Source organism: Rhyacophila brunnea, unplaced genomic scaffold (genome assembly GCF_057557595.1).
Source record: "Rhyacophila brunnea isolate RB1 unplaced genomic scaffold, BYU_Rbru_1.0 scaffold_17, whole genome shotgun sequence".
NCBI lineage: Eukaryota > Metazoa > Arthropoda > Insecta > Trichoptera > Rhyacophilidae > Rhyacophila > Rhyacophila brunnea.
In genome coordinates, this window is record NW_028232827.1 from 6685192 (window position 1) to 6710486 (window position 25295).

The following is a 25295-nucleotide window of genomic DNA, read 5'->3' on the forward strand; positions in this document are numbered from 1 at the left end:
TTGAATACATATGTGATAAACGTAGGTATGTATATATTTTAATAGTACCATTAAGTGGTTATTTTAATTATGCGATGATTGCAGTGATTTTTTCGATTAGGCTAATGCCACATAGGAAGGTACCTTGCTTGGTGGCTACGTGCTAGGTGATATATCCTAGCAAACGGACGCACACTATACTATCGCAATGGCCACACTACACGCTTCTCTCCTCGCTACGTGATTATTAGTCACCCAGTGAGGCTTCCGGCGAACAAACGTGTTGGTTGTTTTTATTGTGTGATCTAGTGATTTTGCAAGATGGCGGATGTTTCTTCAGTATGACAAATGTAAAACACCGTATATTTTGAGGTTATGAATAATGACGCATGTGATGAATTGACATTATGCACCCAACAAGTTCGAATTTGAGACTTTCGAAATTTTAAACTTAAATTACCTCTGAGAGAAGTAGCTTTCTGGTTAGTTTTGAGAGTGACATATCGTTGTAAACTTGATCGCTCACAAATGTCAAATGAATTTGTACCTAAGCACATAGAGTGCAATGTAGCAGTCGTGTTTTTAGTAGACAAGCATAGCACCTAGCGAAGCATATACCTATGTGGCTAGGCGAAATGCACCGTGACATGCACCTCAATGTGGTTCCTGCTTTAAGTTGCGATTACACAACAAACGCGACAAACTTAGTCTATGGTCTCGTCATTCTGCAGAATATTTTGAATGATCATAATAATCTATAAATTTAACGATGAAGAGTGCTAACTCTAATGTATTAGTATTTTGAATTATTATTCATTAATTAATTTTAACAGTTTCTTCATGTGCATCCGTTAACATTACCTGCAATATTGCATCTATATAATTATACTATTTTGAACAGAATCTAACCTGCTGACTATAAACAATAGATAATAATTTAATAGAAAATCCATAGAGAAAACCACTAACCACTAAACACGCGGTTTTTACAAGCGTCAAAAATATTTAGGCATGTAGAAAATGATAAAAAAAACGTTTTAAATACCAAGAAAAACGATATTACACATTTTTTTCCTGTAGCGGCAGCTTACCGTGACAGCACGTGTCAGTATATAACGTGATAATAATGTATTTTAACCTTAATGCCCATTTAGATTTGTTTACACCGGCAGTAGCGAAGGGTGGAGGTAGGTTGTTAAGATCCGCCTTGAATAGTGTACAATAAACTTTGTCAGTCATACGTATTTGTTTTCATTGAACTAATACTACAATAATTTATAGATGGTATTGGCTAGTTTTTAAAACTCAATTAAACCCTGCCTTAGCCAAACCATAATAGTTTTGGTAGATTTGGGCGATACGACAAAATTGTGCACACTTTTTCATTCGTAGTTATTTGTTTTCGTTGGATTAAGAATACATTTAATACAGATGGTGTTGGTACATTTTTTTTAAGTTCATTAAGCCCTACCTAAACCAAAGTAGAAGAGATAAAACATATTATTCAAATATCACTATTTATGGCGGATCTTAACAACCTACCTCCACCGTTCGCCACTGTTCACCGGTAAATATTATGGTGTACCTAATATCACTTTCAAGACTGTAGTAAATTATTCTGCCAAAAGTTATCATATCCATATTATCTGTTTAGTTAGATACAAAAGTAAATAAGGTTGTTTCATTAAATTAATTTATTCCACCACTGGTTTCAGACCGAGACCCCAAATTAACCGAAGTAACCTTGCCTTGTTTATTTGTTACAGGATTAAAGATGTTGTCCCCCGAGTTTATGGAGAATTTGGACGTGAAGAAGTTGGAGTGTGATGCCCTCAATAATAGTACTGATCCTCCCCAAGGTATGGCTCATGTTTTCTCTTCAGTTCTGTTGTTTTACTTCACTCGAGCTAATGAAATTTGTGCTAAATATATTATGAAAATATACCTGTATCATATTACAGTGTATTTAAACGTTGTATTATAAAATATTTTATTATAAACATTTATATGAATTTGATATTGAGTTTGAATGGTATCTTTACGCCTTTCGTGTGTTATTTGAATGAGATTGTTATACCTATTGATATATAAAAATAATTTTAATAGAATAGTACAAAACTTAAATCAATTAGAGTTTAAATTCAAATTTCATCAAGTACCCTCGATCGATAGTATTAATATTAATAAAAATATTATTGATTTAATTAACTATTTTTTTTACTCAACGAATAATTATTCATAAGATTTATGAATGTAATATTCTAAGTATTGAACTTACATAATTTTGAAAACACGTCTGTGAAAATGTATTATAACCAAAAGAAAAAATCTTTTTGAAAAAAGTAAGCGCAGGAATCGAATCTGCATCTCTCGGGTATCGCGCCTTCCGCGCATAGACAACTTTGCTAACGCTGTCATACTAAATGCGACAAATTTTAACTATTGGCTTTTATATTATTCTCAGAAGCGCTTCCCAAATTGAGCTACGATTGGCTATCGACTTTTGTATTTTTTTCTGAAAATTTGAAACTGGGGACCTTTCTTATTTTTTCGGTTTAATTCATAAATCGATGTATTTTCTTTTATTGTGCTGTTAATTCATGTTGGAAATGCATTGTATTATTGGTTTAATTTAATAAAACTATTTTTTTTAGTTATTATTCCACTTTTAAAGAAATTTAATATTACATAATATTTTCAATAAATCTGGACCAGTTTCGTCCGCCTCAGAGGGATATTTTCAACTAAATAATCTGTATAAAACAGGCATTTACCAAAACAAATTCAAAATGCGACACAAATATTCTACCGATACATTGAATTATTATCCGTCCAACAATATTTAGTTTAGCGTCGTCCTTAATGATGTACTAATATGAATATCCAGTTTCGTTTATTTTTATTTTATTGTTATTGACAAAGTATTTCAATGCATTTCCACAATGAATTGATAGTTAACACAATAAAATAAATTAATAAAAAAAAATATTTGGAATATTATAATATATAGCACGTTTTGGTTAACAAAGTTAAAACGGTTATTTTAACATAATATCACTCAACTCCAAAATAAATAAGTGATAAATATGATATGTCGTATTAAAGCAGTTAATTACCCCGGGAAGCTAATTTTCAGGTGGGGGTTTTTTTAACACGGCCGATCATGGCCGCGTTAGCTGCGAGCTAATATTGTTGAATAGTAGATACAGTAGAACCTCGATATAACGGAATAATGCGGGTGAGGAGATGTCCGTTAAATACGAAACTCCGTTATATAAAACATACTGGCGCGAATCCAGCAGATACAGGTTCAAGTCCCGTCGGGTGTCGTATTTTCTTCTTCTATAAAACGATTTTTTCTAGTGTGTATATGCATGAGATGTTTTCAAATTATGTATATTATCCCATATTCTTCCACACTTGACATCGGTTGCCTGTTCCTCCACACCCGTTAGGTATTTCAAGTCCCGTTATTTCTGAGTTATCTGTTCGAAAGCTTTTCATGAGGCGGCTGAGACCCATATCAGATTGTATAGATCAGTGGTTTCCAAACTTTACGTTACTACGCCTCCCTTTTTAAAAAATCTAATCTTGCCGTTCCCCACACCCCCTTTATTTCATTAAATACATTTTTACATAAAGCGCTTTTTTCTAGTAAACGGGCTTGATATATGGATTGCATTGCATCTAATGCAGAAAACTCCGTTTCTCATAAATATGATGTTACAATCAGTAGCAGTACCTACTTGCATTGCTTTTCTTGACAAAGTATTATAAATAATTCTCCAGTTCGATTCAACCAACATTGAACAAAGGTTTTTGTTTCCATATACGTAGCCATTTTTATTAGTCAGGAAATACACTACAAATAATTATAAAATAAAATTCTACATGTGAATTATCATCAATCACACACATCACACAATCACATCAAATTAGATCTCACAGACACATATATTATAAAATGTTAATATTATGCAACCGAAACAGTGCCGCAGGTGACCTTTTTTACTAATATAACGACTTTGGGTACTGTTCGGTTATCAGGAACACAGCGGAAAACACATTTTGAAAATACCCGATATACTGGATTATTTGTTAGTTTGGGTTAGTTTAGGTTAGGTTAGGTTCGGTTAGGTTAACCTAACAAATAATCCAGTTTATCGGGTATTTTCAAAATGTGTTTTCCGCTGTATTCCTGATAACCGAACAGTACCTGAATTTGTGGTGTGTGTTTATCTCACTTAACTGGTCGATCCGCAACGCCGGGCTCCCAGGCTGGAGCCCTGTCAGCCCCCCTCTTATAGGGGCCATGCACAATAGTATAGAAATTAGGTAAAATAAAATTAGTCTCCATATCTTCATACAGGTTTGCAAACAACCTAACTTTTATACGACTGTTTTTATGTAGTTTGTAACTAGCTGCCGTTTTATGAACGAATTATGAATTATTCAAACTGCAAACCTGTGGCTACATTATCGTGTTAAACTTTTCGCGCCCCTCAGTTTGGAAAATCGCTGGTATAGATAATGTAAAAAATCATCCCCAAGAGAAAATAAGACTCACGCTGTTTTATTTTAGTAAGTAGGTACCTGTGTTAGTAACATTACCCTTAAATATTATAATTAAATTAAAATGAACGAAAATTCCATTTAAAATTAAGTGTTTATATTATTCAACTAGTGCCAGTGAACCTAAAAATAATTGTATTATTTTAAGTGTTAAGGGGGGACATGCTCGTCGAAGGTCAAAATTGAGTTTTTATTGTATTTTCAAACCATGATCCTGGATACTCCTTAAACGTTACTCCCTACTTTAATTATAGTTTGTCAATTTATGGCTACGGCCGTATGTTGTAGCTTAACCACTAGGGAATGACAAAAGAAATGGCGTATTTCAAAAAAACACTACCTTATTCTTAGGTCAATAATTATTATAAAGCAATCATTATTCATAAGATGTTTATTACACTTGAATGGTCAAAGACATAGCTTATAATAAGTATCTTTAGAATCATCTTGAAATGTGTTAATCTTGCCGATTTTTTGAATAATAAAATGCCTTATTCTTGTCAAATTTGGGATCACAGAGATTATCAATATAAATTTTTATCGTGAATATTTTACAAAAATTATCTCGTAATAAATTATACTAATGGTTTCATAAATGCGTTTAAAAATTAATAAACGTAAAAAATCTTAAAACCACTGCACAGTTATGTACCGAAATATGACTATATTCTAAAACATTAGAGCGAGAGGTTTAAAAGAATACTATTTTATGTAACAAAAATACTTTATGCAGTCATCAAATGTTTAAAATAACTATAAAAGATAATAAGGCTTCAAAATTATATAAATAGATTATCTACAACGTTTAAGGAGTGTCCAGGATCATGGTTTGAAAATACAATAAAAACTCAATTTTGACCTTCGACGAGCATGTCCCCCCTTAACAATAACCTAAATTCTCATTTTGTAATCCCCATGATATGTTAGAGATCCTACATGGCTTAATTATATTTAACTAATATAATATTTCCTCATACCAATGAAAATAATAATATAATCATGATAACTTGTCATTATTACAAGGTCGTCATGAAAATGGTGTAGTATGAGAAGAAAGAAAATATCAAATACAAATTGAGTGGTTCATATTGGTTACCAATCTCATTGATCAGTATTTTTAAGACACCGTGAAACGTAAAAGTTTTAAAACTATTGACTTAGTACAATCTGTTTCGATTATTAAAAATGTTTATATTTTTATGTCGATGGTTGAAAATATAAGTTATCCGTTAGGTACATTAATCTTATAACTACTTTCTTTGTAAAACCTTTAAAAGTCTTTGAATACGAAAAATATTAAAAAGAAGATAATATTTTGTAAAATATTATCTCATCTGTTCTTTTTCACATTTCTATTAACGGTTTGTTCATTATGTTTTTTGAGAGATAACAGACACTCTTTTACATTTTTGTTTAATATCTGACTAAAAGATTATGTTCAAGGATCAGTGAAGATAATCGCAATATGCTTTTTAATCAGTTAGTATTTTTTTAATGAAAAATTCTTGTTTTCAAGGAGCTGTTAAAACAAAACGAAGAAAAATAAATACAGGGTATCTACCACGGAACTCAGAAATATTGGAATCTGAAATATCTAACAGGCGTGGAGTGACAGGCAACCGATCTTGAGTGTGGGCGAATATGCGATAAACTTAAACACGTGTCAAAAAGACGGCTGTTCTTTGTGCTCTCGGCTTATGTACTGACGCCAATGACATTATTAATGCACAACGCACTCAATACAGTAGTTAGCAAATAAATTCGCGCATAGCGACATTCGCACATGTATAGGTAGACGTCACGCAATTTCCATTATGCGATTTCACGCATCGGGAATTTATAGCAATATGACCTTTATTGTAATGGCGTTAGAACAGTGTTTCTAGTGTCAATGTTCATTTGAGCGAATCCGTTCTAACCGAACCATTCGGCAGACCCGACAAAAATCATCGGGAATTTATAGCAATATCACCTTTATTGTAATGGCGTTGGAACAGATTATGCCATTCGGCAGATCCGACAAAAAAGTGAGTGTCATTTTTTTCCAGATGCTTCGTCCATATTAATGTCATTGACAGACGCTCATTCAATATTTGTGTATTAAATTTGAATGTTGAAACATACACTATTGCGAGTCTATAATGTGTGGTTAATTTTCGTAGGATATTCACACATTAAAAACCCTGCGTCAAAATGTAGTGTATTGGAGTAAAAAAAAAGTGTATGTAACATCTACATTGAAAATCATCATCAGCTTGAATCAATCCACTGCTGGATGAAGGCCTCTTCAAACCGCTTCCACTTCTCTCGGTCCTGTAAATTGCGTTGCCAGGTACTTCCGCAAAACTTTATCATTTTATCGATCCAGCGGCCTCTAGGTCTACCTTGCGGACGTTTGTACTTCTTGGATACCACTGGATGACTAGATTTGTCCAACGATTGTCTCTTCTTTGAGCTATGTGTCCAGCCCATCTACATTTAAGGCTTTTAATAAACTCTATTAACTCGCAAACCCTTGTCAGCTTCCTTATCCACTCATTCCTCGTTTTGTCCTTTCGCGTTATGCCCAGCATGCACCTCTCCATACCACGTTGTGCTACTCTAAGTTTCTGGATCTTTCTTTTACTTGGGGTCCATGTTTCACACGCATATGTGATCACGGGAAGCACACACTGGTTGAACACTTTGCGCTTTAGGCACAGTGGAAGGAACACTGAAAATATAACCATTTTTTTCTTGGACCATTATGCGGGTACTTGTAATATTATAACTACAGAGCTTTTCCAATCAAACACTAGAAAGTTTTGCGGAACATGATAATTATTATACTTTCTCGTATTAAAGGTTCAAATTACTTAATCTCAATGGAAAAGGTGATATTTGAAAATTGCCATCAGACGGACAAGATGCATTTTGAATTTGGACTTCAACCGTTATACTAGACTGCAAAATACTAGTTTTGGAATTGTTTATAGAATAATATGTGTATGCCCTTTTGAATAATATGGAATACAATTCATATTTGGTTAAAACGGGACAAGATGATTTTTGGAAAAGGGCGACTTAAATTTATTATATACTATTATATTAACCCATTGGAGACAATTGGTGCCAATTTGGCACCGCTAAATACAAGATGCAGGACATGGTAAAAATCAAACATTTTTAATCATATTTTTATTTTTTTTAAAGTTGAAATTATTTAAAAATAGACGTAGCTACGAGTATCATTTTAGAGAAAAAATAATTGATTTAAAAAATCTATTTTTATTTAAATTTATAAAAACATAACAAATGGTTATCCATCTAAATATCTTGAAGAATATTAAATTTAGCTCCGGTTTTAGTATATCTTTATTTTATAACATAGTTCAGTAATGAACGTTTTACCTTTGTCATTTTGTTTCAAAAAGGATTTTTATTGATTCCCTGATATACAAAGTTAACTTAAAATATAAAAAAATAATAGTAAAACTCAATATCTACAATATTTAAAAGATTTATTTTAATCTAATGAATAATAAATTAGTTATATAATTATATCAATCATAGTTATCAGTGTGGCTTTTTAAAGTGATCCTGAAAAATCTACGTTGTCTTCAATGGGTTCAAAATTCAAAATTGTCAATAATTGAAGTTGAAATGGGGATTCATAGTCTTTCAATGTTCAACGAATAAATCCATACAAGGGAATTATTATATAAAAACCGGTGACTATGAACGTGTCCGGAAACTTGTACGTATGCAGTTCGCCGTATCACACTTCACCGTCAAATGTTGTATCATCGGAAATATATGGCCGTATAAATTAAAGACCGTCCAACCTCTTTGGATCGTATAGTACTGACATAAAATTCACATCTAAATAAAACACGGTTCTTGTTGGTTTACACTTTACAAGAAGCCAGCAGCAAACAAATTTTGAAAATAACCGTTATACTGGATTATTTGTTAGGTTATGTTAGTTTTTCATTCTTGAATTTTTCCAAAATCAACTATGAAAATTGAATCATTGTTCATATTGAATCTAATTCCTAATTAAAATTGGAGACCGTATAGTATACGGTCGTGTCTTTCCGATCCGAAAGCTCACGGCGAACAGTGCCATGGTGAAATGTTTTAAGTACAATTTCATCATTATGTCCAAAGTTATCGTTTCCGGAAATTTGTACGTATGCAGTTCGCCGTATCACACTTAACCGTGAAATGTTGTATCGGAAATAATACGCCATATATTAAAGACCGTCCAACTGACATAAAATTCATGTCTAAATAAAACACGGCTCTTGTCGGGTTACACTTTACAGGAAGCCAGCAGCAAACAATTTTTGAAAATAGCCGATATACTGGATTATTTGTTAGGTTGGGTTAGGTTAGGTTTGGTTTTCATTCTTGAATTCATGAACTTTGCCAAAACCAGCTATGAAAATTGAATTATGTTCGTATTGAATGTAATACAATTGGATACCGTATAGTATACGGTCATCTATTTCCGATAGAAAGCTCACGGCAAACTATGCCACGGTGAAATGTTTTACGTTCAATTTACATGACGTAACCGACTATGAAATAATATTACGCAACTAACGTTCTTTCGAATAGTATTCAGCAAGATAGATGTAGTTTAAAATGAACTTTTTTACACGTCATCAGCTAGTTTATCATTCTTCTAAGCCTCGAAAGTACGCACCGTAATTATTATGAAGCCGGCAAAGGGGCTCAATAATAATTTAAAGCCGGCATTTAATAATTCTGGCGCGGTTCGTGGGTTCTGAACCCGGTCAATTAATATTCAGGGAGTGTTGCAGACGGTTGTTGGCGGCGTGGCAAATTTAAAGCAAAAGGTTTTCGTACGGTGGGTAAGCTGAATGCCAAAAATAGCAACCCTGAAAACAACCCCACGGATAACAGATACATAGTCAACTATGTAGGGTTAACGTAAGTGGCATTTTTACTAACCTCATATCGTCGGTAATTTTCTACAAACACCAATCTCAAAAAACACAACTTTTCAGGAGAGGCAAATAACAACTTTATTCTCTCAGTTTTTAATTAAGAAATAAATTTTCCTTCATGAAATATCCATTCCGTATAATTATACAGATTTTCATGAAAAAAGTGTTATGTTTCTTCAATTTATCGCACTATACTTTCGACCGATCAGTCATATTGTCGGAGATACGAGAATGCGTTGCAATTTTACTGTGAATATTACTGCAGGAAACACGTATCTTGACTTACGAGAAAGAGCTTCAGTATAATCATCTTTTGGAGTTCAGTATTCTGTATACTCACAAACACGTAACTCAAGATACGAGTTTATAATATTTATAATAGTCTTTTATTGTGATACGAGTTTATGTAATTGCTTAAATCTATTATGTTATAAAGTATAATTTGAGATACGTATTAGTGGAATATGTGCGTATTCAAATTCTGAATTTATTACATCAAATAACTCATAACAGACAAAAATTGATATACGTGTTTGTAGAAAACTAGCGACGTTATTGAAATGTGCGATCATTGGGCGAATTTAAAATGCATGTGCTGAATTGGGCATTAGCATTGACAATTAATCTCCGACGAAAAATCCCTTCAATTTGATGGTTTTCGTGAGTTATCATTAATTTAAGATAATATGTTCTTATATACACAGTGTCGCAACCCAGAAAACAATCCCACGGCCAACAGATACATAGTCAACTATGTAAGGTTAGCGTAGTGGCATTTTTACAACGATTTTCTTAGGTCGTATTCTTATTTGTCCGGTGGTTGTTTGTCCAGTACAAATCTTGCAATCGATTTTTAACTAACTTCCCGACTAGCTAGACATTTGAAACTTTTAGAATATATCAGAACACGATGCCAATGCATTTTTTAAATACTTTTAGCCATCTTTAAATAGAATTGAATTCATTTTTAGTTAATTCTGTTTTGTATGAAAAGTTATTTCTATAACATTATTGGTTGCTAGGGGGTCATAGCAACTTAATTATTAAATAATATATACGTGCGTTACTATGGAAATCAATATGAAATGACATTTAATTATTCAGTATTTCTATCAAGTACACATTTTTTGATCATTTAAGCTAGTCACGTCAAGTTTACATGATTCAACAGAAAATTTAAAAACGTTGTATATAAAAAGTTCTTTTTATCTTGTAATTATTACTGACCTTATATTGAAATGTGCGATCATTGAGCGAAATTAAAACGCATGCGCTGAATTAGGCATTAGCCACAAAATATATTAATAAATAGAAATGTAAATACCATCGCCATGGATCAAAGATCTGAAGCAGGGTAGTTTATGGCTTGTCCACCATAAAACCCAAGTTAAAAAAAAACACGTCGACTATTGACTGTTGAAGGTTGAAAGGACTTGACATTAATGTGACAAACTAAAATACATACTATTAACTTTTGAAAATAGCATAATGTTCTTTAACACATGTTTAAGTTTATTCCATATTTTTCCACAATCGAGATATTTAGCCTGTTATATATACCACACCTAGTAGGGTAAGCCAGTTTCCATTAATTTTGTGTTCCCTGGCCTTAGCATTGACAAATTCAGACGAAAAATACCTTCAATTCGACGGTTTTTGTCAGTTATCATTAATAGTTTAAGATAAGTTCATTATATACAATGTCGTATCGAGGAATTAAACTGCCGCCTCTTTAATTGTAAAACCAGATTATATCTAAATTATTCAGTAACCATATTTATTGCTGTCGTCATTTTTTAAAAAATACTGACAAATAAAATAAAAATCATTAATCTTAGGTACTTACTAAAATACTACTAGTCTTGAACAGGCACATATTACCAGTGCACCATTTATAATAAAAAAACCTCCTTTCCATGAAACTTATACTCAAAAGGATTATCTTTTATTCCTTTCTATTTGCCGCCTTGTATGATGAGCTCTACCCCCCACTAGGACAACACTGTATAAAAAAAACTCGTCGGTCACTCAGTTAGACACTATCCATTATTATCTGCGGAAATCCATTGTTCTTGGAAGAGATCGTAATTTCTAGGTTATGTCATAAATGTAGTATTTCTTTAAGCATGGCGCCATTTTTATTAAAATATAGTTCTTACCCTTTTATCGAATATATCGAACGTATTCTCATCCCCATAGTAAGAGTCCAATAATTGAACCCGTAGGTCAAAATTGGTTGCAACATCCATTTATTCTCCCTTATCATGCATTTAAATAAACATACCACAACAAAGTATAGCTTGATAGTTTTGGAATGAAACAAACTAGGTTGGAAATCTTTTGAGGTACCTGGAGAACATGGCCAATCAAGATCCAATATAGCTTCTTCACTTCAAAAGTGATAAGAGGCGGCACGTTCCAAATTATTATTTCTTTACTACTGGTCAAGTCACATTCAGCAGAACACACTCAGAAATTCAGTATACAGTAGCTCTTGTGCTGTGTATCTTTACCCTAAAGCAGTACTATCAGAATGAAAACGTCAAATGTGTTGCTACATTATTCAAAATTAGCCAAGTCCACCTTTAGGTATTTTTGACTTTTTTGTAAATTGCTGAAGAACTACTGCTTTCTAACATGTCTGCATTATCAAAATGTGGATTTTATTAATTTTAAATATTCTTTACTCGAAGTAATATAAACTTTCACCCTTGTGACTGTGTATTTGAGAAAACAAAAAGCTGTTTTTCTTCTATTCATCTATTATGGACTTGGCTGATTTTAAAATCTAGCGAAAGAAATATACAACATTTAGTTTTCTAGTTGAATATCGGTCCAGTCTTTACGAAGTATAATTTTCCTCGATGTACTCCCCCAGGTTCTTAAAACTATCGATACTTTCGATGTATTGACACACATTGCATTTTTTAGGCTTCATGACTCGTATTTGAATTTGGCCTCCCATCGCACAAATGCGGCCCTGACAGAGTCCTTATTAGCTAGTTGCGTTATCAAATTATTGTGAACACTGACTGCGTTGCTAGCAGTGTTGCCAAACAACGTCCCGCTTTTTAAACACAAATAGATTGTTCCATGCGGGACAACTAAATTCATGATTATTCAACAAATACAACTAAGACGTCAAGGTTAAGATAATATTATATCCAAGTTATCCCGGAAAAGGAGACTAAAAATATTTTCAAAATAATTTTATTTATTTTAAGCATATTGCTATACCGAACGGGTATTTTCTCAGATGAATTTAAAATGAGCTATCGAGGGTAGTTTTGTATCGAAGTATTAGTTAGTTAGTTAGTTGATTTATTAGTTTAGTTAATTAGTTAGTTGTAATTGTTACAATAAGTGCTATGTTTTAACAGCACCTCTCTTGGGTGTGCTAAGTTTTAGAGCGAGATATACAGTGTTGACTGTTTAGAGTTTAGACGGCTAACTCATTGTAACAATTATAATACTTCGATACAAACATAAATGAAAATCTACCCTCGATAGCTGTCGATAGCAGTCTTGTATATAAAATAGATGTGCAGATGCAAGAATATGTTCTATTGAGTTGATAACATAGTTACTTGTTCAATTTAATATGATATTATACTAATGTGCTAAATTTTACCAATAGGTACATTATCTCATTTAGCGCTAACACCGCGACTGGCGCGTTTTGAGTAGTTTGCCATTAGATATAATTGACGTGTTATTTATATGTGGTAACAAAATCACTGCTAACCTTTTAATTACCTTTTAAGTAGGCAGAAAGAAACTCTTTACGAAGTAAAATCTTCAGCCAAGTACAAAATAGGTGAGTGTCTGGAAAATATATTATTTGTGTCGCTACATTTCAAAATCAGCCAAGTCCACCTTTAGGTGTTTTTTACTTTTTCATGAATTGCTGAAGAACTACTGTTTCCTAACATTTCTGCATTATCAAAATGTGGAATCTATTAATTTTAAATATTCTATACTCGAAATAATATAAACTTTCACCCTTGTGACTGTGTATTTGAGAAAACAAACAGCTGTTTTTCTCCTATTCATCTATTATGGACATGGCTGATTTTTAAATCTAGCGACACATTTATTATTATTATTTTGATCGTTAAAGTGTTTAATAGTTTGTGTTGTGTCATTTATGATTGCTATTATAGAAATAATATTGAATTACTCGTTTTATAGGTTATTCCGCTATTTGATTCTAAATCCCGATTTGGTAAAATAATAACATGGCAACCCTGGGTTCTAGATACTTACATATAAATGAAACCTCCCTAAGGAGGTGAACAGAGTATCTATATCTGTTACAATAATTGTTTTGGGTAAAGTAATTATTTCAAGATAACATCAGAGACACCAAGTTATAGCATTGATAAGAAGCGAGATGACACCATTAATTACTACTTCAATTAAAGCATCTATTCTCAACCTTTGTGTACGTAATCAATAATGGCTGGGTATATCACAGATTTTTTTCTTGTGTCTTCTCTTCTCGCAGAAATTGGCAATCAATTTCGTTACTTATAAATGTATCATCGAATAATTTGTTTTTCGTCGGGGTGTTTTCGGTGTTAGGGAATTTCCTGAAATGTGTACCGAAAGGGACGATCTGTTAAAGTCAGTCCAGCCAGATGTTGGGCCCAACGGTCCCGCCTGACCTGGTGATTACAGAGACCAATTTTAATGGTTTTAAAAAAATTAGACGTCTTAATGCAGATATGAAGATCGTTTGGCAGTTGTACATCAGCATTTGTTTTATATTTTATTATTCTTTTTGTCTGTTCTGCAGGCTTCTCTCTCCCATGGATATACTTATTATTTAAAGTAATGCTTAGAGAATCTCATTTTATTGAGAATGGCTACAGCAAGGAGCCCAAAACTTCGAGGAAAGAATGAGGAAAAACACGCTGTAACAACTCAAAAATCTATCACAAATATTTTTCTTCTTCCTAGTGCTACAATCCTAAGTGAGTCCTGGCTTCCTGCAGCATCTGTCTACATCCTAGTTTGTTAAAAGTCACTTACCTCCAGTTTTAGATGCTAAAAATCATATAACCTACGTGAAGATACCTTCACTTAGATTGTTCGGCAACTTTGTATTAGCTTTTATTACTTACTACAATAATTTTAAATTTTGTATCTGCATGCGTCTCTCTTCTATGGGTACTGTTAAATTAAAGTCATGTAAATTCAATTAAAGCATATTTGAGTGCATAGAGATCTCAATATTGGGTAACTGGTCCTGATACACTCCTAGTCATAAAAAAAAATCGGTTCATATCAAACGTAGGGTCTTGTGATTCGTGCGGTGCGTGGCGGTATGCTTTAGTGGGGCCATTAATTTCAATGTTCATGCTATTCACGTTTTTAGTATCTGTTATCACCCTTTTACTGAGATAAGTATGCCAATAATTAATTGCTGAAAGTTATACCTACACAATGAATCACTGAGATTTTTTTAATAATGTATTTAGAAGAATAATAGCATAATATTATATTAAATTTATAAAAAAAATTGTCCTGTAACTTCAAAGCAACAGTAAGATATCTGAAATAACCCGCATATTAATACGGTTATACAAAAAAATCTTACCATTATCATCTGTTATAATATACACCGTAGAAAAAAAAGAAATATACATAATTAAAGTTAACGATTTGATATGTATGAAAAAAATCATCAAAGTTCAATTATCTTAAAACTAGTCTTTTTGACTTATCACTGTGTGTTTTCACGTAGCAACATAATATGAACATTAAAAATGTACAGATATCTCCTAGACCAGTGCTTCTCAAACTGTTTCGTACCACCCGTGGCCCCCGAAATCAGAAAATAAAAATTCAAGGCTCCGCCCCCAAAAATTTTAGTCTTCAGTAACTAACAGTACTTTATTTACCATTAATTTTTATTATAAGTACATTTTTATTAAATAATTGAATGAGAGGTGTGTGATTTCATATTTTTACGCAATACATCAATATCCGGTACAATGATTGAAATGCTAAGTTTGCTCCAAAGTCTCCGTTGAAAAACACGACCTGTGTTTATTTTTCATTACCAGTAATGATTAAAATGCTGCTTTGCATAGGTATGTTGTCGTAAAAGGAATTATGGTTAACAATGCTGCTTCCGCGATTGACGGATATTCTTGCTGCCGGCTTATCCAAACTTCTGCAAGACTTATTTCATTAAATTCGACTTCAAGGGAATTATCTGATATAATATCCTCTTGAGCTGCTCACGTTATAATAATATAATCATATTTTAAGGACTTAGAAAATGGTGTTCTTATCCAATTATACTTTGATCTTCATCTAAGTTAGGGAAATATTATCGTCCAGTGATCACGATCAATCCTGGGTCTGGCAAGTACACATATTGTTTTTCAATTTGTGTGTAAGTCAGGGTATGGACCTAATAGGTTGAGCAAGTGGCTGACATCCATTTCTCGTAAAAAACAAAATCTGTTAATGGTATGCTATCAATGCAATCCCTGTCCACCCGAAGAGTGGAGATTAAAACGTTTCTTTTTACTTCTTCGTGGGTTCATAATTATTTTTACAATCCATATATACTGGCAAATATTAATTTTCATGTTCCCACCAATATCACTCATTACTCTACGGTCTTCATCATACCTCGTCGCAAGACAGATGTTATGTTTCACGATGCGGTGTATCGTGCGATTAACTTATTTGATGGCACCATAAAGGTTGATTTATTTTTTATTAACTATATAATGTTAGTGGACGTGTTAAATAGGTCAAATTTATAATTGTATATATTATCATGTTTCTTTAATATTTACATAAACACATGCTGTCTTTTCTACTTTCTTGTTATATTAGTTGTTATGGTACTGTTCGGTTATCAGGAATGCAGCAGAAAACACATTTTGAAAATACCCGATATACTGGATTTTTTGTTAGTTTGGGTTAGTTTAGGTTAGGTTAGGTTGGGTTAGGTTAGGTTAGGTTAGGTTTGGTTAGGTTAATTTAACAAGTAATCCAGTTTATCGGCCATTTTCAAAATGTGTTTTCCGCTGTATTCCTGATAACCGAACAGTACCGTTGTTATTTGTAATTCAGATATTTTTATAAATTTGTATTTATTATGTATTATGGCGCATTGGCCAATCGATGTAATGCCGTAATACTCTTTTTCTAAAATAAATAAATAAGTAAACAAACTTCTACTCTGTGGAGGCCTGGTCGGAAAAAAAAATATTATGATTTTTTTTTCAAATACTGAAATATTTCGTGTTTCCCTCGCAGGAGCTCCAGGGCTCCCCCAGTTTGAGCAGTACTGTCCTAGACGACTAAAACAAGATTAAAAATTGCGCTGACGCAACAATCCCTGATAATATCAAATTTTTATCCAAAATTGAACAACACGATATTTTTAATACTTATTCATTTCTTTACTGATGTACAGCTTTTGTCATTAGTTAGATTTACATAACGTCGACACTCTATGCATAAGGCATTTAACATTGTCCTAAATAATTCATTTTTTTTACATTTTACTCTGCTTAATTTTTTATGAAATCCAATTCAATTATATTCCAGGTACGCATTTACCCGAATGTAAAAAATACTGTGGTTATTTACTCAAACATTCAACGTTTATTTAGCGGCTATGAGATTTTCGCGTGTTTTCTTCGGTAAACTTTGGAAAATATAAATTCAGCCATTGTTATTCGGCGGCCGGTGCCTCGCCAATATTTTACTATGCAAATTTCGAAAACACTTTTTTGAGTTATTTTTTTTATTTTGGATATTGTGTTGCTTGACAGGGGGGCCGGGGCGCCCACGCGGAGCCCGCGACGAATACTAATGTTGACACTGTATTTGTTTAGCGACTATTATTTAATAGATTTCGTGGAAATTTTATTTGTAATACTTTGAGAATAAAATATAAAATCCAATAAATGATATTTAAATCTGCTAATGAAAATTTTCTCTGTGCCTTAGAAACAGCTATTAACAAAAAATTGAACTGATGATTTCAGACGATAATTAAGTACTGTTCACTCGAAATAATTATCATATTGCATTGTATTAGATAATAATGATTAGTCGATATCAAACCTTTCAATCAAACAGTTTACAATATTAAAAAATCTCTCAATTGAATAATCATTCCTCAAATACTGTGCTTATCCGCAATTTACATTAAGATGATACATCAGTGAAACGGCAAATAATTTTCAACTATAGGCGCGACGAAATTTTGGACTCGCTGACATTCGGAGAGAGAACGTCGAGTTGAGAACATGTCAATTTGTTTCGTGATTATTGTGTATTAATTCTTAAATCGTGTACATATGACTAAAAACGTTACCCATTTACTTGAAAAAGAAAACATGTCAATGAATATATTATTATTGTTACTAATAGAACAATAAACAGAACATTAAATGGACGTATGTTGGATTTATATGACAAATTATATTTCGGTCGGCATGCGTCATTTGCATCCCTCGACCCGCAATCCGTGCATCGCCTAGCCACGATCTTTTTAGACCGTGCCTCAACTGAGGTATAGCCTTAAACTATAAAAATAATAAAACCATAATATCATGTAATATTATAATAAAGGTACACGAAACAATAAAAAAATATTAAAACAGTAACAAAATTGGTGATGGTTTGATGGCTTCATGAGCAACAAGGAGATTAGGGAACGCACCAAGCAGCCTCTCATCACGCTGAGAGTGAAGAGGCGACGTTGCAGATGCCAGAAGGGAATTTTAACCTGGCTTGCCTATTCTTCAAGCTAACCGGATTCCGGCGCCCCGGAAGGCCGCTAAATACTATCTATAGAGTGTATAGGGTGGAGCTACGGGATGCTGGTTTGACATGGAACGATGCAAGAAGACTGGCGAGCGACAGGGATTCTCAGAGGCGCCTCGTGGTGTCCATATGCTCCAACTAAGTATAAGATATGGCCGAAGAAGTGTTTATTAAAATGAAATATGTATCCATATATAGTTGGACATCATACCAAAATAAAATACCAAACAACTACAATAATTAAAGATGATCCCGACGGAAAGTGATGAACAACTACAGTGTTGACATCATATAATAATCTGAATTGCCGAAGCATAGAGACTTTTCCCCATAAGGCAAACATCTACTAAAATATATTACAATATAATAATTATTTAAAAACTATGATGTTACTATTCACTATATGGCATTAATTAGGTGATTATAGATAGGGTCAGGTGTTAGCCAATTTTATTGATGACATCCTTGTACTTATAAACAATAATAGTTATGAATAAAATTAGTTTTGCACTAATTCGAAACCTCAACTAAGAGGCCATCCATGGACTGAAACAGTATGCGGCTTAGAACCGTGTGCCATACCTAGTACTAAACTTTGTTCATGGACTATCATACACTTACAAACTAAGTGAAAATATATTTTCGGACTACATTATCGGTACCTACCTACCAATTTTAATGAATCTAGACTTTAGATATTTCAAAAGATTTTTTTCTAAAATAACGTACTTGCAACTAGGGAATCCAATGCCGAGCCAAATTTATGATCCCGGGATTGGCATTTTTTCGAGAGTTTATATTAAATTTTTGTATAATATACAAAAACATTGATAAAATAATAATGTGAGAGTAAAACAGTTTTATTTATTTATGAAAAGATAACCAATACAAGTTCAACTAAAATAAAAACATTTTGTGTTGGCAATAAATACAATAGCAAAAATGAAATATTTAAGTAATTAAAACATTATTCTGAATAATATGCCCAAAGTAATACCAAAGCATGAAGTGTATATTTTTTTAGTTTTTTCTGATGTTGTTACCATTGCGTAAGGTAGCAAAGAATGGTTATGTATTATCAGGTGATATTCCCTATGGCCAGTGGGTCTCCAGCTAGCATTTTCTGGTAGAAACGTCTCTTAAATGTTTCTTGATTTATTTACTCTATTTATCAAATCATATCACGGATGTTACCAGAATCGTACATATTATATGGAATTTTTAATTAATGTTAAACTATTTACAAATCTAAACGATTTTCATTTACAAAATTTCGTATAATCAATATTATGTTTAGCGTTTACATTTATTACATGAGAATGCTGTTTCTGATAGTAAAGACTTAATCATTGGGTTAGGCGGATTATAAATAGTAAATTAAATCATGGTTTATGGTCTTTCCGCTTCATAAATCTAATTTGTCAGCCAAATATGAAACTGTCGTAAAACGTATGATACGAGTATGATGGTGGAATCACTTTCTTAAAACTGCGAAGCATTGTTTTTTTTCCAATCTTTCTCATTTTTAATAATTTATGTGAAAAAATAAAATGAATTGGCAACACATGGGTAATAAATCTAACTTCATTCAAACTCACTTTATTTCTAATGTAGTTATAGTTTATGTTATTAAAAGTATTTTTTCCGTTATATTTAAGTTTTTATTTTATTTTCCATACAAATTGATAAAAAAAATCAATCCCGAAAGTTTCAGGATTATGTTTTCCAATCCCGGGATTCATAGGTATCGAAAATAGTTCGGGATCCCGGGATTTGAATCGCTACTTGCAACAATATGAGTAGGGGTGCGATGATCCAAAAATTAGCCGCTATCATGGAATTTTATGGGCTCACAATTATAAAGACATTGGAAAAGACAAAAGGGCTTGGCAAAATATTAAAGTTTTTAACAAGATTGGGAAAAGGGTCTGAACAACGAATCCTCACTCATAGGAAAAGACGCTATATGACAGCGGGTTGCACTCGAAGCCTTGATAAAAAATATTTGTTAAATAATATTCACGAATCGGTAGTATGTACCTACTAATACTCACACGACATGATTATTAGGATTCAGATTTTTAAGATTGTGGCGGTATGACTTCGAAAAGATACCCATAGATGGCGCGGCCCATTGACTAGACACCGTAAGCGCTATGTAGACAGATTAGGTTTTAACTCTATTTTTAGCGGCATGACTTCAAAAAGAAACCCATAGATGGCGCTGTCCATTGACTGGACGTCGCAAGCACTATGTAGACGGATGAGGATTTAACTGTATGTTGAATCCGTAATTGATGTCTCTCGGAAATCTCTCGTAGTCTTACAGTCAGCCAGTTTAGTCTGATTAGCTCTGACCCTTTTGATCATACATGTCCTCTATTTTGAGACTAAGCAACTTACACTATCGAGATTCGTTTCTAGTGATAAGTGTGGTATCTAGTTGTCAAATGTGATACCTACCTACCTAAACTGAACTAATCATTTGACAAGTTAATCTGGTTATTTAGGCGAGCGAGTCATCTTATCTTGTTAATCTTTTTTGTGTACCGTTTGAAGTATTCTCTGTTATTATTGATTAAATCTTTGTGAACTTTGCATGAATACTAAGCCGGAAGTGTTTCTATTTTTTAACTAAAACATACTATAACTGGCGACCAACGCGGGCCCAGAGTGTTTCTATGTTTTAAATAAATAAAAACCATCCTATTATCTACAGGCAGTATATAAAAACGAAAAGGTATAATATTTTTTTAAATCTTCCTAGAATATTATTTATTTTCATCCCGAAAATATGCTATCATAAAATATAATATGGCAGCCTCCAGAAATTAAAAAAGTTTTGATTCATTCCAAGAAAAAATAATATACATACAAGTGGACAGTTCAACGAGGTCTCAAGTCTGTCTTATTGTAATAACTTTTCTCATAACTGTCTTTAAAAAGACGTCAAATTAATTGATTTAAAATTTCAAAGAAAGTCGTCGTTTGTCATGCATTTAAAACATATTTATAACGGTTTGCTATTTGGTTATCACGAAATTTTGACATTAATTTTGTTAATAAACTATTTTTTATTCAACGACTAAGACACAAGATTTGAGAATGTAGCAATATACATAAAAAGCATACTGCCGCGAATTCAGCAGATACAGGTTCAAATCTCGTCCAGTATGAATATGCATGAGATGTTTTCAAATTATAGATTTTGTTGAAAAAATTACCGGATTTTTGCGTTCTAATGAAACGTAACGTAAATAAAGCTACAGTTTCTAAATATATATGAAAAAAGATTGACTTTTGTGAAAATTGCGATTTTAGTATATGTTATACATGCCAAAATAATGTAGGCAATGGGGATCTTAACATTTTCTTCGCACTGTGCCAGTTATACATATTTTTTTTCATTAAGTTTCTTACACAAATAAAATAGCAATGTTAATAAAATTAGTTTTTAAAATTTAGTTAAATCCTGCCTAAAATAAATCATAAGGGATACATTAATATACATGTATGATGTACCTAATGGCACAGATAAAATTTTTCAATTTACGTTTTCTAAAATTGCCGATCTGCTTTGAAAATATTCCGGTGGGTGGCTCATCATATATTTTACAACCTGATAATAAATCGATTGCTCGTTTACATTAACCTACGGCTAATGGCTATCTCTGTCTTGGGTATCTGCTGCTGAGACATTCGTGATAATCGATACCAGGATTCAAGCAACAGGAGCGACAAGGGTAAAAGAGATAATTTGAGAGAGATGACAGCGTCAAAAATACAAATACACAGTACGTAGGTGCGTATACAAAAAAATTGTCATAAAAAATAAACGACAAACAGACTGCTATCTTTTACAACAGTCAATATTTTTAGAAAAAGATTTTTTATGGTTTACACATTGCTGCCTGATAGCAACGGTGAGATAAAGTGAAATACTTTAATTAAAGTATGCCAATCGATTACTGACAGTTATACCTACATGATGAATTACTGAGATTTTTTTAAAATATAAATACTCGATTTAAAATTAAAATAGCAATATTAAATTTATTAAAAAAAACGTCCTGTAACGTCAATGCAACAGTAGGATATCTGAAATATCCCGCTGTTAATGCTATAGAAAAAACGTTACCATTATCATATATAATAAACCACAGAAAGAACATATTAAACGTATACCTAGTTAACGATTTGATTTGTATGAAACAAACATTAAAGTTAAATAATCTCGAAACTAGTAATTTTGACTTAACCCACTGTTTCTTTCAGGTAGCGACATTTTATGAACATTAAAAAATGTATGTACATAAATCTTCTAGACGACAAAGACAAGATCCAAATTGCGCGGGGGGACATGTTCGTCGAAGGTCAAAATTGAGTTTTTATTGTATTTTCAAACCATGATCCTGGACACTCCTTAAACGTTGTAGATAATATATTTATATAATTTTGAAGCCTTATTATCTTTTATAGTTATTTTAAACATTTGATGACTGCATAAAGTATTTTTGTTACATAAAATAGTATTCTTTTAAACCTCTCGCTCTAATGTTTTAGAATATAGTCATATTTCGGTACATAACTGTGCAGTGGTGTTAAGATGTTTTACATTTATTAATTTTTAAACGCATTTATAAAACCATTAGTATAATTTATTACGAGATAATTTTTGTAAAATATTCACGATAAAAAATTATATTGATAATCTCTGTGATCCCAAATTTGACAAGAATTAGGCATTTTATTATTCAAAAAATCGGCAAGATTAACACATTTGAAGATGATTCTAAAGATACTTATTATAAGCTATGTCTTCGACCATTCAAGTGTGATAAACATCTTATGAATAATTTATTTATTTATTTGAAAAAGACACGTTGAGTACATAACAAATTATTAATTCAGGACGTTAACAACATGACATTTAGAATAAAAATTACAAGTAATTAGCTCGGAAAAAAAGAAAGCAAAAATAGTTTTATACAAAAGAAATAAAATTTAAAAAAAACAACAATGATTCAAAAAGTACAAATTAGACAATAAAATAGAATTAAAAAAACAGAATATATAATGGATCGCCAAAAATATCTACATCTCTAGGGAGTGCATTGACCAACCGCACAGCCCTCGCTATTGGTGCCTGGTGAGCCTGACATGAGGAAACAGCTTTCACCCAAAATAGGTCATGGCTGCGACCACGCATGTAATTGACGGGTGTGTAAAAATTTATATATATATTCTATATATATATTCTAATATATTCTAAAACATTAGAGCGAGAGGTTTAAAAGAATACTATTTTTATGTAACAAAAATACTTTATACAGTCATCAAATGTTTAAAATAACTATAAAGGATAATTAGGCTTCAAAATTATATAAATAAATTATCTACAACGTTTAAGGAGTGTCCAGGATCATGGTTTGAAAATACAATAAAAACTCAATTTTGACCTACGACGAGCACGTGGGCCGTTAAGAACATACATAAGTGAAAAGGCAAATATTTTTCAACAATAGGTGGGACGAAATTTTGCACTCGTCGCCAATCGGCGAGCGGCAGTCGAGGTGTGAGCACGTCACTTTGTTTTGTGATGGCGTCGGAGGAATATATTTTTATATCGTGTAAAGATGACTAAAAAAACGATATGCATGTACTCGAAAAAGAAAACATGCCAATGAATATATTATTATTATTGTTACTAGCATAACACTAAATGGACGCATGTTTAATTTTTACAGTCCACGCATGGCATAGTTACGATCTATTTACACCATGCCTCAGCTGAGGTGTAACCTTAATTATCCAAAATTATACAAGACGATAATTTTAAAACTTCAAGAGTAGATTTTTAAGAGTTTTATCTCGAGATAAAAATATTTTTTATTTTAATATTGTATAACAATGTTATTAATGTTTTAAGTTCTGAAGGGGAGTCATATTATTTGACAAACATAGATTTATGGTATTATTGTTTTAATTTAATAAAACCCATTTTTTTATTAGAATCTGCTTTTATTTAGCTTATTGCTTCATTTTTTGTTATAATGTTAATAATTTAGAATACTTTGTTTAGCTCAATGATGTAGTATGAAAATATGGAATGTTACATTCTCAAAACCTTGTGAATTATTCGTCGAATAAAAGAAATAGTTTATTAAAAATTGTTAGCATGTTCAAGTAGACGTTATAACTAAAATATGTGGCGAGAGCCGGGCGTCGGTTAACTATGGTAATCAATGTTCCTTAATTTAATACACAGAAACCGATAGTCAATAAGAAACGCACTTTGATAAGCATTTCATGTGCGACCAACTTGTTTAAATTGTCGCAATTAGATATGTGGCTCGTAGCATAATTGGTTAATGCACAATGGGGCGATACCAGTGGTTATACGGGTTCAAATTCCGTCGAGCATCGTATTTTTTAACAAATATGATTTTTTGTAGTGGGTATATAAGAAAGATCCCCAGTCCAGATCTAGGGTAAAAAAGGCTAAAGAAGGAAATACAGTCAAAACAATGAAATTATATACCTAATGTTTGAGGCTTTCGCGGGTGTTTTTTATCATAGTAGATTTTTGGGTTTCCACCATGTGTCATTCTTCCATCTTCACTCGACGTTTCGAGCTCGTTGCAGAGGCTATTATCAAGAGATGATATGTTTTATGATGAAAATGTAGTGTAGGTATGTGAATGTAAACGTTGCTCTAAGAATGTCAAAAGGAATCCGATTAGCTAAAAGCAAACGTTGCTCAGAGTAATCTGTCAATCGTTACGACCAGGGATACCGGCTCGAATATTGGATTTTGCTGATAGTGCCGGAAGCCATGACGTTTTTAACCGTAATCCATCATCCCTATTAATATTTTCAGGGTTTCTATGGATTTCAATGGCCTCCTTTACCAAACGTGCGAAATATCCTTTATTCCGACCCAATATCTTGGTTTCAAAGTCAAATTTGTGTCCTGTATCCATC

The 25295-nt window shown here is 32.4% G+C and overlaps 1 protein-coding gene across 1 annotated transcript in view; it reads left to right on the forward strand.

Moving 5' to 3' along the window:
• Positions 1-1749: 1749 nt before the first annotated feature.
• Positions 1750-25295, forward strand: part of Dh31-R (Diuretic hormone 31 Receptor) — a 340188-nt gene continuing 316642 nt past the window's right edge. Inside the window, exon 1 of the mRNA XM_085944554.1 lies at positions 1750-1838. Coding sequence (XP_085800680.1) covers positions 1754-1838 — 85 coding nt within the window. The 5' untranslated portion in view covers positions 1750-1753. The remainder of the gene's footprint in view (positions 1839-25295) is intronic.